Here is a 15548-nt window from a genome sequence, read left to right on the forward strand (position 1 = left end):
CGGTGGATTTTAGTTTTTTTTTCACTTTTTTTTTGCGAACCCACGTTGGTCTGAAAGTGTGCTCAAGAAGTGGGAAATTTGAGAGAAAAGAGTGCACGCGATTATGTGACGTCAATACTTTGTTGATAAATAAATTACTTTGTTGAAGGCATAAATTTACTGCGTTCAAAATAAATTTTGTCAACTTATTTTAATTATAACTTGAAACTTGAAAAGTGTGTAAAATACTAAAAATGAATTTAAGTATGTTTAAAATGCCCCTCAAGATGTGCATCGTTGAAAGAGAAATGGAAACACTCATAAAGTATGTTATGGAAACAAAGTGCACAAGCTCATTTCAACGGATGGCCGGTGTCCATGATGGCAATGATGACCAATTAAGTAAAGAGGGGAAGTTAGATAAAGAGGCAGGGATGTAGCTTTGGTTTAACATTTGAAATTTCTGTTTGAATTAATTTCTAGGAAATTTATAGTCGTGACTTTTCTTTTTGGAAAATCTGAAAAGCATAATTTTGCTTTTTTTAAATTGGACATTGGTTCAACCTTTGCTCCTGGTAACTGTCTCCAACATCATTCTAGAACAAAAAGTTCATCAATAATGCACCACCAACGAACGAACGAGTCAAAGCCTGCTGCTACCGCACTGTTCACATCCAATCAATTCCATGTAGACTACTAAATTTATCTTTCACGGCCTGCTGCGCTAAACGACAAGCCGTGCTGTGACTAACTTAGAGAATAGCTTTGTCGTTCTAGGGGAGGTACGGCACCTTAAGGGGACATAAATCAATTTGGGCCGCATTGGACGCTTTACAAAACCTTATCGCATCGTGAACTGAATCGTTACTGACCTTCTACCCGATTTTTGACGTTTTTTTTTCAGGACAGGGATTTTTTAAGCAATTAGCTCGCTAGACGGTGTAGTAATTGTGATACCGATTACGAGTTTAAATCAAAGGCGAGTTTTGATTATGTTTTGTTATCACAAGTATTTTAAATTCAATGGCACGTTTGCATTGTGTCGCAACTTCAATCTCTAATCACTCTTCTTGTTTTCCAAAATCGTAAATCTTGGTCGATTCTGGCTAACCCACTGTGAATTACTCAAATTGTCATCCATTTCCGCCGAAATCTTCTCATACTCAGCCAGCATGGCACTCCTAGTCCTCTCAATCAACGCGTCCAACCCGTCCGCCGTAACTCCCTTGGTCGGAATCGGTTCCAGCACCGACATAATCACGTGACCCGGCTTAAACATGTACTTCTTAGCATCGATAAAGTACATGTGTGAAAACACAACCGGAATGATCGGCACCCCGGCCTGAATCGCCGTGTGAAATCCGCCCTTCTTAAAAGGCAACATGCCCCGTTCCGGGAACCTCGTGCCCTCCGGATACAGGTACATCTTGTGGCCCTTCTCGACCATATTGCGCTTGCACTTGTCCAGCGTTCGCATCGCCGAGGTCCGATTTTGACGGTTTATGTAGGTGATTCCGGCGAGCCATCCGGCCGGTCCGAACGGGATCAGGTAGAGCAGTTCCTTCTTGGCAATCGAAATTACGTCCTTCAGGATGTCCCACAGCATCATGAGACCTGGAAGAAGGTTGGTTTTTCGATATAAAGATTTTGAAATAAATAAAACATTGAATTTTCGATTATTTAGTTAATTTTTAATTGCAATAAATTAAATGCTATCTATTGTTTGAGATCTTATTCATCATTTTCCTATACAGGTAATTTTTAGCAACTTTTGATCTTAGAAAACTTAACGTGTTTTATGCTTTTTAAAGAAAGGTTTATCAAGCCGTTGCACATATTTTTCAAAGTTTTTGTCCCCCCTTCAAAATTGGTTCGAAAAATCGTCAAAAAAAATATTTTTTCATAAAATTGAAAAATTTCAATGAAAATAGCAGTCTTACCAACTCAAACAAGCTAAAATGCCTTTTTCTGCATTGTTAATCATATTTAGCTTGTTTGGGCTCGTTTAAAAATATTTTGAACTTTCATGGAATTCCAATGTACAGTCATCCCACTTATTCGGAACGGTTCACAGATCGGCCAATGTTCAACAAATCATAGAAAATCGATAATTGAACATCATTATTTGCTTTCACCTGTACGTAAAAGTTATGTTAATTTTTTACGTTTATATCAAGTTTTCAAAGAAAAACATTTACCCTTGAAATCCACAAATTCGGAACACTTTTTTCTTACGGATGTAACCAAACTTTGATTCTCTCCAGGAGTACCGTAAACCGGGGTGACTTTGATAGGATTTCAATTTGTTTTTGGAATATTTTCCAACAGGTAAGGGTTTTCTCAAGATTATTGTTTTTTTTTTAAACATGTACTGGGGAAGGCCACATAAAGTCCATGCACTATTTTGGAAAAAAAAATGTTTCAATAGTGTTTAGAAAAAAAGTTACGTCAAATTCCGGGGTGACTTTGATAGTCAAAGTTTTTCTTGTGAAAATCATATTTAAGATGTTCAAACTTTGTTTGAACGTTTAATGTACCATCACTAAAGTAGCTGATATAGTTCTTAAGAAAAAAAATGTTTATAATCAGTTAACTAAGTTTATAAGTTTTTTAAACACATATAAATTTTAGGTAAAATTGTGAAAAAAGTCAGAATTTTACCTGAAATTTGTTAAACTAGTTTTGTTTATAAAATCATCGATTTAATCGCATATTATACTGAATTTGAAGCACGAATCACAAATTTTAAATTTGACATGAAATTTGTTCAACTGAAATTGCCTATACATTTGGAGATTTTTTTTTAAATTGTGTTTCAAAAACACATATTATTTATTATTTACAAACTTATTCAATTTATTCCGATTCAAAATTAGATTCATTGAGAAAATCATGACACTTGGAGAAGTTTAAAATAATGAAGTTCATCATTATTTTCTTAACTATAATTTACTAACTTTTTAAACTTTTCAAAATTTTATGAAACGTGCTTTCCATGCCATTCCGTACGTATTTTAATTGTACTCTTCATTTTGCGGAAAAATCGCAAACCTATCAAAGTCACCCCATATTACGGTACATATTTTCTACAAAATAATGACTTCACACACTGGAACCAATAAAACTCAAGCTTAGTAATGTTTTGTGCATGGCCGATCACTTTTTTTTGTGAAAAATATTAGTGAAATTCAGGCGTTCCACAATTGTGGGAGGCACAATAACATCCCACAATTATGCAACAGGCAATTTGGAGGCGGTGTTTTGCTGCTCGGAATGAAATAGTCTCGAAATGCAGTGTTTTGTTCAAAAAGAACTACTTTTGCTAGTGAAATAGCAAGAGAATGTCCAAATAAAAGTCCTAAAAATATAAAGGTCGCCAGAAAAGATGCTATTGACAAATCATCACAAAAGTGTTCCGAATTTGTGGGTGTTCCGAATATTTGGGATGACTTATTTTTCTCGCAAAAATTAACATTTTTCGTCAATACTTCAAGAAACAAGAATCACGAATTTTCGAAAACTTATGATTGCAAAACAACTGCATTTTATGCATTTTTATGCAAGCATTTTAAAACATTTTTTTTTTTTCATTCAAATGTTGAAACCGTGGGCTTTAATTTCAATTATTTAACTTTTTTACTTTTACTTTTAAAGTCACTCAAATGTATCTAGAAATTGTTTTAGCGCTATTTTTGTGCAAAAATAAAATAAAAAGAGAAAAGACCATTTCAATATTTTGTTTTTATATTTAAAAAAAATTTAGACAGCATTTTTGGTGCCAAGCCTGATAATTCTCATTTGTCTGGACAATTATTTTTTATAAAGATTTGCATATAGGAGTAATTATACAAAATTACTATTTTGGAAGTGCAATAAGTATCACAAAGTTTATGAAAAATATTTAATATCACAAATCATCTTTATTCAATCTTTGTTACAAGTTCCGGAGAATTATCTCTTATCTCAAAAATTATTAAGCTTGGCTTCTAAAATATTGAAATTATCTGGTGTTCTATACCATCAAATTTATACGAAAAAGAATAATTATGTGTATTTTTTAAAATATAATGTTTCTGTAAAAAAAAGCAGAAAAAGTGTTTTGGTTAAAATTTTCATTAATATAGGCTGGTACAAATTCAAAGCCAAAGCGGCGAGGATTATAAAAAATCAAACTTAATTATCATTTTTTTTTGAATAAAAAGCATCACAAAATGCTAATTACATTGTAATAATCATACAACTGTAAAAAAATCAAAATATCAATAAATTTATGAAAATCGCATGCATGCATGCATTTTTCTAAAGTGTTGCAAGCGTCCGGGTCCAAAATTTTAAAATCCTAAAAATATTGTTTTGCATTAAAATACAAAAATAAATGTTATTCAATATATCATCAACAGTTCACAGCCGATTGTACATTTTTTCAATAATAAATTTTAAGCAAAAACTAATAAGATACAAAATGATTTAAATATTTGTGTTGATGTGCAAAATTTTAGCAAAAATTATAAATATAAACTTATACAAAGAAATCAAAGTGGACTCCATAGCATTCATAACTTTTGATCCTCTTGTAACAAGCAAACGTACAAAGTGCATTGTCGTAATATTGTTGCTCCAATCAATCAATCCTAATCTTATCGCATCAAGAGTCACACTCAACTTTTGATAACGAATACTCTTATGAAATCTTATGACATTCCTTCACATTAAACACTCCTTCTTTCCTATCGTAAGTTCAGATTTAGATAACTTAAGCCTCACAAAACACACTTTACACAAAAGTTACCCAAAATATCCATCGACGACTGGTGATTGGCCATAACGACCGCCCCTTTGGCCTTCTTCAGAACCCGCGCATTTCGCAGCTCCCAAGTGATCGGCAGCAGCGTGGTCGCGTACGACGATATGGTTGAGATAATTCTAAAAGTATTATTGTTTTTATTCTCATAAATTAAGCATCTTGATTTAAGCAAACCTCGCATGCACGATATTGAGTGGGCTCAGCAACGATATCGGCGTCCATAGTGTCGTCAGTCCTTGCGTCGTGAAGTAAATCATGCCAAACTTGGCGTAATACTTGAACTTGCTGCCATCGGAACCCACCTTGGTGGCCACCACCAGCCCAACCCAGATGGCCAGCGCGATCAGCCATATGTTGAGGTAGTATTTGAAGAAAAGACCTTTAAAAAATAACGTTTTTAAAATGTGTAACATCAAACTTCATAAAATATAACGATCTTACCAACATAACTACAAAGTAAGCAGTCACTCATCTTTTTTAATTTTCCAACGTTCAAACTTCACAAATTTTACCAAAAACAAACGCAAAAATACAACCTCCCCGATCAAATCATCGCACAATACTAGAGGATTGAATTGACCATAGAATTTGAACCCCCAAAAAAAAACAGAAAAACAACCGAGTTAAGCTCAGACGAGTAAATTATTGATAATAAAGGTTCATTTCGTAAATTTGATAACCGCTGCAGCCGAATGCGCGAGGAGCGTAGCAAGCGTTGACGAATTGTAAATCTTGATCGCGCCATTTCGACGCGTGAGTGGTTCACGCAAGTGTGCACGTCATAGAAGCTTGTTTACTACGGCGTAACCATGGCGACCGTACGCAGTGAATTTCGTGCTTGGGTTTGTTGTCTGTTTTTAGATTTTGGGTATGTTATTAATAATTTCGAGAAAAATTAGAATCCTGCGCTCCAATTAATCGCCGCAGAAAGATATCGTCGCAATGGGAAAACCCTGGAAGACCTAGAGAAGGTCGGAGAGTAGGCTTAGACATTTTTTTTTTTTTTTCAAATATTTGTTGACTGTCAATCTTAGATTTTCGAAGGAACTTTGTCTGCTGGCTGACGATTGCTTGTTGGTTTCCAGTGGTGGAATCTATGGTTCTGAGACTTTTGTGACCGGCTTGATGGTACCGGGTACCGGGTCGGATGGCCACACAGCGTTGGCTCCGTCGGCTTCCCCATCTTTGGAAAACTTTGTGTCTATGCATAGGCTAATCCGGGCCTGCCCAGAATGGACACTTCCTGATGGTTAAGGTCAACGGCCTGAGGGCTGTCTTCCTTGATTATGATGACGCTAAACGGTACGTCTCGTGACGAGTAAAAATGGGAAAATGACCAACAATTTACCGAAACACGGTTCCACCAAAGAGTACTTGAGTACTTCTCTCTGGTTCTACGCGAACTATCAAAAGAATCTGACGGCCACCGAAATATCCAGTTTTGTCAAGAATTTAGTTTTCATTTTGATTCTTTTTATTTTATCATGAACTCTCAAGTATACAAAAACAAAACAAAAATCCATTAGACTGGAACATCGGAACCGGTCCCACGATCTTCGGTGGCCCCATCCAGAACCGAATTTAAGAAAAAGCGTAAACTGGTCATGCGACGCGTCGCTACGTATAAAATTTGATAATTTCGAATGAAGAGTCTCTTTAGTGTATAAATTTGTCTCATGGGCCGGTTCCCCGGTGGTCACATCCGGAATCCGTTTTTGATACAGAAAAGTATAAAGCGTAAAAAAGTCTCTACCACACCCCTCTAACTATGTTACATAATAAAATAATTAATTAATTAATTAATTATGTTGCGAAGAAGCCTCAGGGTGGATATACAAATTCAAATTAAACATGGCCGCTGCAATAGAAGGAAGAAGATAAATTTTAAATATTAAATATCATTTCCATTTAAAACGTTCACCTCCAAAATAGACTTTTAAAACGAAAAAATAAGCATAAACAATTGAGCTGAACTGACAGCAATGTAAAGTAGAAATCAAAACGATTGCTGCGATAATTCGAAAAATTCCTTGCGCTCCTATATTTGAGACCCCTTCAAGATAATCACCAAAACTGATTATTTCTCAATACGCGCAATAAATATCATTTCCATTTAAAACGTTCACCTCCAAAATAGACTTTTAAAACGAAAAAATAAGCATAAACAATTGAGCTGAACTGACAGCAATGTAAAGTAGAAATCAAAACGATTGCTGCGATAATTCGAAAAATTCCTTGCGCTCCTATATTTGAGACCCCTTCAAGATAATCACCAAAACTGATTATTTCTCAATACGCGCAATAAATATCATTTCCATTTAAAACGTTCACCTCCAAAATAGACTTTTAAAACGAAAAAATAAGCATAAACAATTGAGCTGAACTGACAGCAATGTAAAGTAGAAATCAAAACGATTGCTGCGATAATTCGAAAAATTCCTTGCGCTCCTATATTTGAGACCCCTTCAAGATAATCACCAAAACTGATTATTTCTCAATACGCGCAATATGATGTAATGTCAATCATTAACAATCATCTCTACAGGCAAAAAAAATATTCTAAGGCTAGGACCGCGAAGAAAAAAAAACGTCAGTTGTGTGCTATCTTGTGACAACGACCATTTAGTACTTTTCGAGAAAATCGATTTTTAAAGTTTGATGACCCACCCTTTGTAGCAACCTGTGCTAACTAACATTCCCGTCCCAATCCCCCGAGATCTACAAACTGACATGGCGGGCGCCGTTTTTGGCCAACGACTGTTTCCTATTAGCAACGGCTCTAGTTTTGATGATCGTGATGTTTTATCTTTTCAGCGCATTCATGCATGCTGTTGATAAGGGAAACATCATTTGATCGTTTAAGCGTATGGTCGGTTGTATTGATAGGATATTATGGTCCTGTTCAGCAACAGAGAAGGACAACCATGGGTGGTCTCTCATGCTCATGCTCAAATCGATTTTTAAAGTTTGATGGTAAATAATTTCAAAACTATGAATGATAGAGCCAAACTTTTTGAAGCAATCGGTTCGTATACTATCGCTTGACAAACGCTCCAAGTTTCAACTAATTTGGTTACACCAGTTAAAAGATACAGTAAATAATGTAAACAAAAATCTGAAAAGCACGTGTTACAGGCGTTTTTCAAAAGTGAAACTGTACTACGTGTCACAAGTGTGCACAGAATTCCCATACAAACTAAAACAAGCTTAAATCAATGGTTTAATCGACTTTATCAGTATATTTTTATAAACAAAAGGTTGCGTTGCCTTTAGAAAGTATGTGTTTACATAAATTTGTGAAAAACAAGAAATTTTTTCCAAATTTTCCAACAACATGTATGACGTGTCACAAGTGTGCACGATCATTTTGATGATAAATTGGTCTATGTCACAAGTGTGTATTGCGATATCCGGGAAACGGAAGCGAGTTTCCAAAATCGGGTTAAAGCCTCTTGTAGTGTTTGTTAAGTATAGCAAAACGTCATCATTTACTCATTTTCGACAAAAATGGTCTATGTCACAAGATAGCAAACAGCTGACGAAATGCTTTCTAATTTTCAATAAAATTTAATCAAAAAATAACAACTCAAGCAACAATAAAATTCTGGAGTTTTTTTTGAAAAGGTCCAATAAACCAAATTTACAGTTTTTGCTTTTTGGGTGTTTTTTAAACCGCCTTGAGTCAGCGGTATTAAAAACACTCAAAAAGCAAAATTTTGAAAATAACTCAAGCAACAATAAAATGCTTTTTCAGTATGGGGGCCATCCATAAACCACGTGGACGAGGAGCGCGTCTAGAATTTTAAAAAAAGTGTCCACGTGGTTTATGTATGGCACAAATTTATACTAGAGTAGTCTTTTGTCAATTTTCATTTCTGATCGCTTTTTGTGTTTTAGCGACAAAAAAAAATAAGTTTGGCTACACAGCAATTCCATTTGAAAAGAGCCTAAACCTTAAAAAAAGTTCTCCGATCGGGCTCAACATTTTTCTGGGGTTCCTTGGCCAAAATAATCAAACCCGTATTTTTTTGTTTGACCATTAGGGTGACCTACATCGTGCTAGGGTGGTTCGAAAAATGGCGATTTTCGTCATTTATCGCAAAAACTGTTTTTTTTTTCGAAAAATCATATCTACGCGCCATTTTATCCGATTTTAGCTGTCTTAAACGCAAAAGAAAGGCAATGAGTTTGGCTATTTGGGAAAAATAGTAAGAAGTTTCAAAAATCTAGCTTAACGTCTGAAAAAGTCGCATGAAAACTTAAAATGGCGTTTTGACCGTGTCTGGACCAAAGAGCCTATATCTGAAAATATTTTATTGGATTGGAGATATGATTTTTCGAAAAAAGAGGTTTTTGCGAAAAATGACGAACCCCCAGAAAATTTTTGAGCTCGATCCGAGAAATTTTTTTCGGTTTAGGCTCTTTTCAAATGGAATTGCTGTATAACGATAAGGTGATAGCGATGCAAAATTTTTCATAGATTTTCGCTACATTAAATTATCTAGTGAAAAATACTCCAATTTTTATTAAAATCATATCCTTTGAAAACTCTGAAAATTCTAAAATTTACAATGATTTTACCTGAACCAAAGATTTAGGTATAACAAACTCTAATTTTCACAAAATACTGCATTTTTTTTAATACTGGAATTTTCATATTAGACTACCTATATTCAAATGACGCAAAATTTTGCATAGATTTCCACTCAACCAGAATTTAAATATAAAGTTCTCAACTTTCAAATAATACCTTTCTTACATAAAAAAAAAAACTCAAAAAAGCAAAGCATTCCATTTGAACGGCCCTTTGTGGTCTCTGTTACAAGTTACTGCTCTTTTCTATGCGTCCGAAGGTTATGTGGACCAATGTTTTACTTCCCCATCCAATAGTAGGCTAGGAGGATAAGGCGGGAATCGAACCCGCGCTTAGGGATCAGCAGCCGAAGCCGCTAACCACCGCGCCACGAGGCCGTAAAAAACTCAAGTTTACCTAATTTGCAGGGTTGTGTATAAATTTTCACTGATCCAGATTATTTACTCTAAAATTCTTACACTTTCACAAAATACGGTCCAGACTCGATTATCCGAAGGCCTTGGAAAATGTCTCTAAGAATGTCCAAATTTTGTCCATGGGTAATTCTCCGCCAACTCACACAGCAGTTGCCCCGACCCCTCTTCGATTTGATGGTGGGGCGGTACGACCCCTTTCATTTTTCGGGTTTTTTACTATGACACGTTTTTGAGTGATTTTTAGCTCAAAGGGACTTTAGTGTTAATTAGACGCTCGATTTGATGGCGTAATCAACATTCTGAAAAAACGTATTTTTCATCAAAAAAAAGTTAAAAAGTAGTTTTAAAATCACTGCCATTTCTCGTTACTCAACTGTCAAAAATCGTGAGACATGTCATTTTATGGGAAATTTAATGTCCTTTTTGAATCTGAAATAACCCAAAAGGGTAATTTTTTCATTAAGAACAAAATAAAAATAAATCGAGGGGTCGGGGCAACTTTTCCCGATTTCGTGTGAGTTGGTGGAGAATTACCAAAATTAAAAAAAATGTTTTAAGTGTATAGTTTGGAAATGTTTAACAAAAAAAAACGCTTTTTTTCAAAATATTCATAATTTTATAATTTGAATTATTACAGAATTCTGCATCGTTTAGTACCCATATTGCAAATAATGATAATTTGAGTATTCAAAATCACAGTATTCAGTGATAACTTGGGAAGAATTTTCATTGAATAAAAAAATAACGTGAGTTGATTTCAATGTTACAACCTCATACGGTTCAATGTGTCTCAGCTAAAAGTAAAAAAATCGAACAAATCAATTCTGTATTGTTCTTTACTACAAAAGGGGCCTGTCTACGGTTCAACAAACCCAGATCGCTTCATTTGTATAAAACTGCCGTAGAATTAAAAGTGATGGCTTCAGCTGGTGAAACTGCCGAAGAAACCTTCGAACTTCCTACAGAAATTTTGGAGAAAATATTCTCGCACCTAACCATCGATCCACTTTGTAATGCTCGCTCAACCTGCCGCTGTTGGAAGACCATCGTGGACGCAAAACAATCCCTGGTTGAGAAGCTCAACTTTACCTTTCGGTGCACTGAGCCGGAAACATTGGACACCGACTATCAACCGGTGATGGCTGATGTGCCGATTCGTGCAGCCATCCTGTCGTTGGTCGAAATTGTTGCAATCGACGCGTGGTGGCCAGCGCTAGGTTCGGGATTGACAACCCTCAGATTGTTCGACTGCAAGGTGGCCTTGGCAAGGCTTGTGGACATGCTCCGTCACACCCCGAACCTGGTCAATTTGACGCTGAAATCGTTGGAGTACACCTCTTTGGAATGTGCAGACCCGGATTTCCGACTGGATCGGTTGGAAAAACTCCGGATTAAGGAAGACTCCATGTTTGAAGCACTGATACCGATTTGTCCAAAATTAAAGCGGTTTTTTCTAGAGAGTGGTTATTCGGAAGATAGTAGAGATTCGATGTGCTGCAAGTTGATCAAAAACGTCCGTTTAACATTGGAGGAACTGGATTTCACTTTGTCGGAATATGGCAATCGGTATTTATTCGGTATTAATGAGGTATGCTTTGTCATAGACTGCGAATTGTCCTAATGCTCCTTAAAAACTTATTTCACTTGTACCTACGTTTACAGAGAACGTGGTACGTTTCTATTGAGAGTGTAAATACGTTTTGTCAGTGTACACTTTTCATTAGAATTAGTCAAATTAACTTAAATATGAATTTGAATATGTTTTCGTTGTTCTTTGCTATTTTAAAAAAAAATTATCTCTTTTGTTTCAGGTGCAGGCCTCTGAACCAATCTTTCCAAATCTAAAACGGATGGACATTCTTTTCCACGATAAAATTCGGTTGGAATCGGAAGGAATCTCGATAGCTCCATACCTGACAGCAATGCCTCTTCTGGAGGAGCTTTGTATTTATGCATCACACTGTGTTGAATTGAACGGTTTGTTCACCACAAATCTAAAGAAACTCACACTGTACGAATTTTACTCTAATGACCTGGATTCACTTGCCGCCGGTGCGCCAAAACTTCGCGAGTTACAGCTGGAAGGCGGTGGTGTGCCCTGGTGGGGTGACATTTTTGAAATCATCGATAAAATTCCAACGCTGCGATATTTGGAAGTGTCGGGACCTGAACCTATAAGTTTCGAGCAGCCGTGTCTTGCCAATGCCCGGCCAAACAATCTGGAAGTTTTATCCCTGTACGAGTGTGACCGTTTCTATGCAAAGTCGCTTAACCAATTTTTAAAGTTGTCTTCTCAGCTTAAACAGTTGAGTTTACTCAGAATGGATATTAATGATGAAACTATTGAGATTATTGGAAGAAATCTATGCCAGCTGGAAGAAGTAGAGCTCGACATTCGTGGATATGTTCAAGAAGATTCCGCAAAGTTCATTATAATTTACTGTCTTAAGCTAAAGAAATTTAGAATTTACAACTACAAACAGTTTTACGAAGAAGCGAAGAAACTAAATGAAGAACGTCAAAGAAATCTCCTTGTTGAGTATTTTGAGTATGTTGAGTATGTTGATTATAGGGAGAGATGTGATTATTATTAAGAAAATAATTTTATAAAATGTTTGTTCAGTAAATAATTGTCTAATAAATTTTAAACTATGACTAATACTTGAGCTTTCGTGCAAGAAATGTCCCTTTTTTACCAATTAGATTTAGAAAAAAAATCATAGTTCAAATATTGCCATTCTGGCATGATCTGGCAACCCTATTTAAAGTTATGACCACTTAAGTGATATTTGTGTACTTTTTTATTCGGGATCTTAAAAAATAGAAGAAATTTTTTGTCCAAACCCGAAACGAAACGAAACTATTGGCACTACGCCCCCCGGGGCATGGCCTTCCTCTAACGTGGGATTTCTGCTCCAGCGCCCCTGACGAGACAGGAGAAACCGGGACCGACGTTTTACTTCACCATCCGATAGAAGCTCAGTGGATAAGGCGGGAATCGAACCCGCGTCTCATAGCATCATCGGGATCGGCAGCCGAAGCCGCTACCCCTGCGCCACGAGACCCATAAAGCTCCAAACCCATCATAGGGGAAATAAACCCATTTTAAGCCTAATTAGCGGTCTTGTTTGAATGATGCTGGATAATCTGGAGTGTTCCTTGAAATTCAGTAAAACCAAGTATACCACCGAGTAGAGCAACTTTTTGTGAACATTTCTGTTTATTTTCACTTTTATTAAAAGTTATGCAATTCCTTTTACAAGCATTTTAAAAAAATATTTCAAAAACGCATTCTAATCAGTCGTGTGCATTGGGCCACGCCCATTTTTCTATTTTCAGCTTAGTTCTTTTTTTCTTCCAACGCTCGTTTGGGTCTGCTTCGTGCTGCCAAAATTGATTAAATTTTGAGCGAACACTCACAAAAAGTAGCATTTATAGAGAAAGTTTCCTGGCAACACTACAAGCGCTGCTGGTGGTGTTGGTGGCTCGCTCGGTTTTCTTCAGCCTTCGATTGGAATGGATGGTCAAAATTGAAACGTCAAAAGGCTTAGCGCGTTTGTTTTTTTGATGGCGCTTGCTAATTATTTACATGTTTCGGGATTATTTTTCGAGTGAGTGACTAAGTAACGGTCAAAAGAACATGTTGCCGGTAGTTGGAAGCAATTTTATATCTCATGCGCTTTGAAATCGTTAGCGCAAGTGAAAAGATAGTGATGGCGACTTTGGTTTGGAAATGGTCTCGCAAAATAGAAATTATGATCAAAAGTCCATTAAATTTGATCTTTTTGGCCAGTAAGTGGCATACATTTGCTTGCTTACTCGAGGCGGTGCTGTTGCTGGTAAGTTTACAGCCTAAATAGTATTTTTGGAGCTTTAATCGAGCATCAAACTCTCCATATGACGAAGACAGGTGTTTGATTAGAAATGGTATATTTCCCCTATAACCCATTGGTGGTAAAGTTTTAGGTAGACACAAACCACATGGGCGGATTACCTAGGAAAGTTTTTTTTTTAATTTTTAATATTTTTTTCCAGTCGATAATGATACAGATTGCAACATATTTCATATCAGCTCTTTTTATTATTCAACTTATTCTAGATGTAGTCTTTCATTCTATCTGCTTGAAACTTTTATGTTAGGCCGAGTGTTAGGCCATTGCAAATTTAATTTCAAGTTTTGCCCCCTTCCCCCAACTTATTTTGCAAAAAAAAAATAGGGAACACAAAGTATAATTGATTGAAATTAAAATTTCTATGAAAAAACTTGTAAAATCGTTTATTAACTAATCAGAATATATCTAAGGTAATTTCTCAAAAGGACATAACCTTGCTTGAAAATGCCCAATGTTTCGTTCTATTGTACGTTACCTTTGATATTGTTTAATGCCTAGGACCCAAATATTCTAAATTTGCTAAAATATTAAAAAGTTTTCATTTGATTAAAAATATTTTATAAAGCATTCTGTGATAGTTTTCACCTAAATTTAGGGTCAAGTTAAATTGTCCCATATGAATTAAAAATATTAGCTATTTTTCTGCAAAATCAGCCATTTTTATTTATTGCGTATTTTTATTTAGACCAAGCATTGTGGGGGCCTTTTTTATGACCAAAAGAGCCATTTTGTTCACCCATGCAATACTCCATAAAATTTTGGCAGCTGTTTGTAGGTATTGATGACTGTTCAGAAAAAATATGGTCACGGAATTAACCCTCTACAACCCAACCCTGCCTTTAGACGGGCTTCGATTTAAAAAATCACCAAAAACCCATTTTTCAACCAATTTTTGATCTTTAAAAAGAATTGGAAAGAAGAACTCTTAAAATTTTAGAAAATGTATGGGATGGAAGTTTTACTTGTTTTTTTTTATTGGCAAACTCACGCCAATGTTAAAAAAAATGTAATTTTTTAGGGGTCAACTTTGGCTGTGTTTTATGCTAACATTTCCTATACTTTAAGTAAAAGGAAGTATGAAGTAATTTTTCTAGTGCCCAGACTATGCCTCTACGCATTTATTTACAATTTAAATGATAATGGTTCCATTTTATGGCAGAAAATGTGAAAAACATGCAAGAAATTTAAAAAGTTACTGTAAAAAATGAAACAATTAGATAATCAAAATGTAATGATAGGAGGTGGTAGAATAAGCCAAATACTACCCAAAACAAACATAAACTTAACAAAATAAATTCAAAGTAAAATACTTAAAATGAAACAAGAAAAAGATAAAACAGGAGAAGTAAAGTTTTTCGTTGAACAAAAGTTGCTCAAAATGACCTCCTAAACACGGTAAAAATATAAATATTCGAAAAAAAATTTGGGCAGTAGAGGGTTAACTGGCCATAATTGAAAATTCGGCTATATTGCCAAATCAAGTATTCCGAGAAAAACGCGTTTTAGTGTTTTTCACAAAATCTCCGTCAAGGCTATTTCCCATAAAAGTGGCATATTAGCCGTTTGGTTTTTCGCATCGGTAGCCAAGTCTAAACACTATTTCAGTAAAATTCAAGTTCCAGAAGATGCGTTGGAACATTCTCTATATAACCTGGTGCTAATATCTTGTTTTTGCCAAAAGTGGATATTAGCCGTTTTTCAATGGTGGGCAGTTAACTTGTTTATAGTTTACATTTTTTAACAAAACACAATGAGGCATCGTAAGTGACTTTTTAAATAAATTAACTCAGTAATTACGAACTCATCATCACAGTGTCCTGGTGCAAACAAAGAATGAGCTCGAGCTGTCACTGTCCCTGCGA

The 15548-nt window shown here is 35.6% G+C and overlaps 2 protein-coding genes across 2 annotated transcripts; one reads left to right on the forward strand and one right to left on the reverse strand.

Moving 5' to 3' along the window:
- Window positions 1-984: 984 nt before the first annotated feature.
- Window positions 985-5359, reverse strand: LOC6035740 (1-acyl-sn-glycerol-3-phosphate acyltransferase beta). Its single transcript, XM_038254694.1, has 4 exons — window positions 5225-5359; window positions 4958-5162; window positions 4769-4902; window positions 985-1593 (listed from the first exon to the last, which is right to left on the reverse strand). The coding sequence occupies exons 1-4, from the start codon at window positions 5253-5255 to the stop codon at window positions 1037-1039; spliced, it is 927 nt and encodes a 308-aa protein (XP_038110622.1). The 5' UTR covers window positions 5256-5359; the 3' UTR covers window positions 985-1036.
- A 5350-nt stretch (window positions 5360-10709) lies between these two features.
- LOC119766506 lies at window positions 10710-12442 on the forward strand. The gene is made up of 2 exons (XM_038251096.1): window positions 10710-11381; window positions 11605-12442. The coding sequence occupies exons 1-2, from the start codon at window positions 10710-10712 to the stop codon at window positions 12385-12387; spliced, it is 1455 nt and encodes a 484-aa protein (XP_038107024.1). The 3' UTR covers window positions 12388-12442.
- Window positions 12443-15548: the final 3106 nt, after the last annotated feature.

This window comes from Culex quinquefasciatus, chromosome 2 (assembly GCF_015732765.1).
Source record: "Culex quinquefasciatus strain JHB chromosome 2, VPISU_Cqui_1.0_pri_paternal, whole genome shotgun sequence".
Taxonomy (NCBI): domain Eukaryota; kingdom Metazoa; phylum Arthropoda; class Insecta; order Diptera; family Culicidae; genus Culex; species Culex quinquefasciatus.

What these genes read in the sequence shown, in the direction of transcription:
- LOC119766506 (XM_038251096.1), top strand. Translation starts at nt 10,710, where the DNA reads ATGGCTTCAGCTGGTGAAACTGCCGAAGAAACCTTCGAACTTCCTACA. An exon ending in ATTTATTCGGTATTAATGAG is followed by an intron (nt 11,382 to 11,604) that starts GTATGCTTTGTC and finishes CTTTTGTTTCAG; the next exon opens with GTGCAGGCCTCTGAACCAAT.
- LOC6035740 (XM_038254694.1), bottom strand. Translation starts at nt 5,255, where the DNA reads ATGAGTGACTGCTTACTTTGTAGTTATGTTG. An exon ending in CTTACTTTGTAGTTATGTTG is followed by an intron (nt 5,163 to 5,224) that starts GTAAGATCGTTA and finishes TATTTTTTAAAG; the next exon opens with GTCTTTTCTTCAAATACTAC. An exon ending in CTCAATATCGTGCATGCGAG is followed by an intron (nt 4,903 to 4,957) that starts GTTTGCTTAAAT and finishes TAATACTTTTAG; the next exon opens with AATTATCTCAACCATATCGT.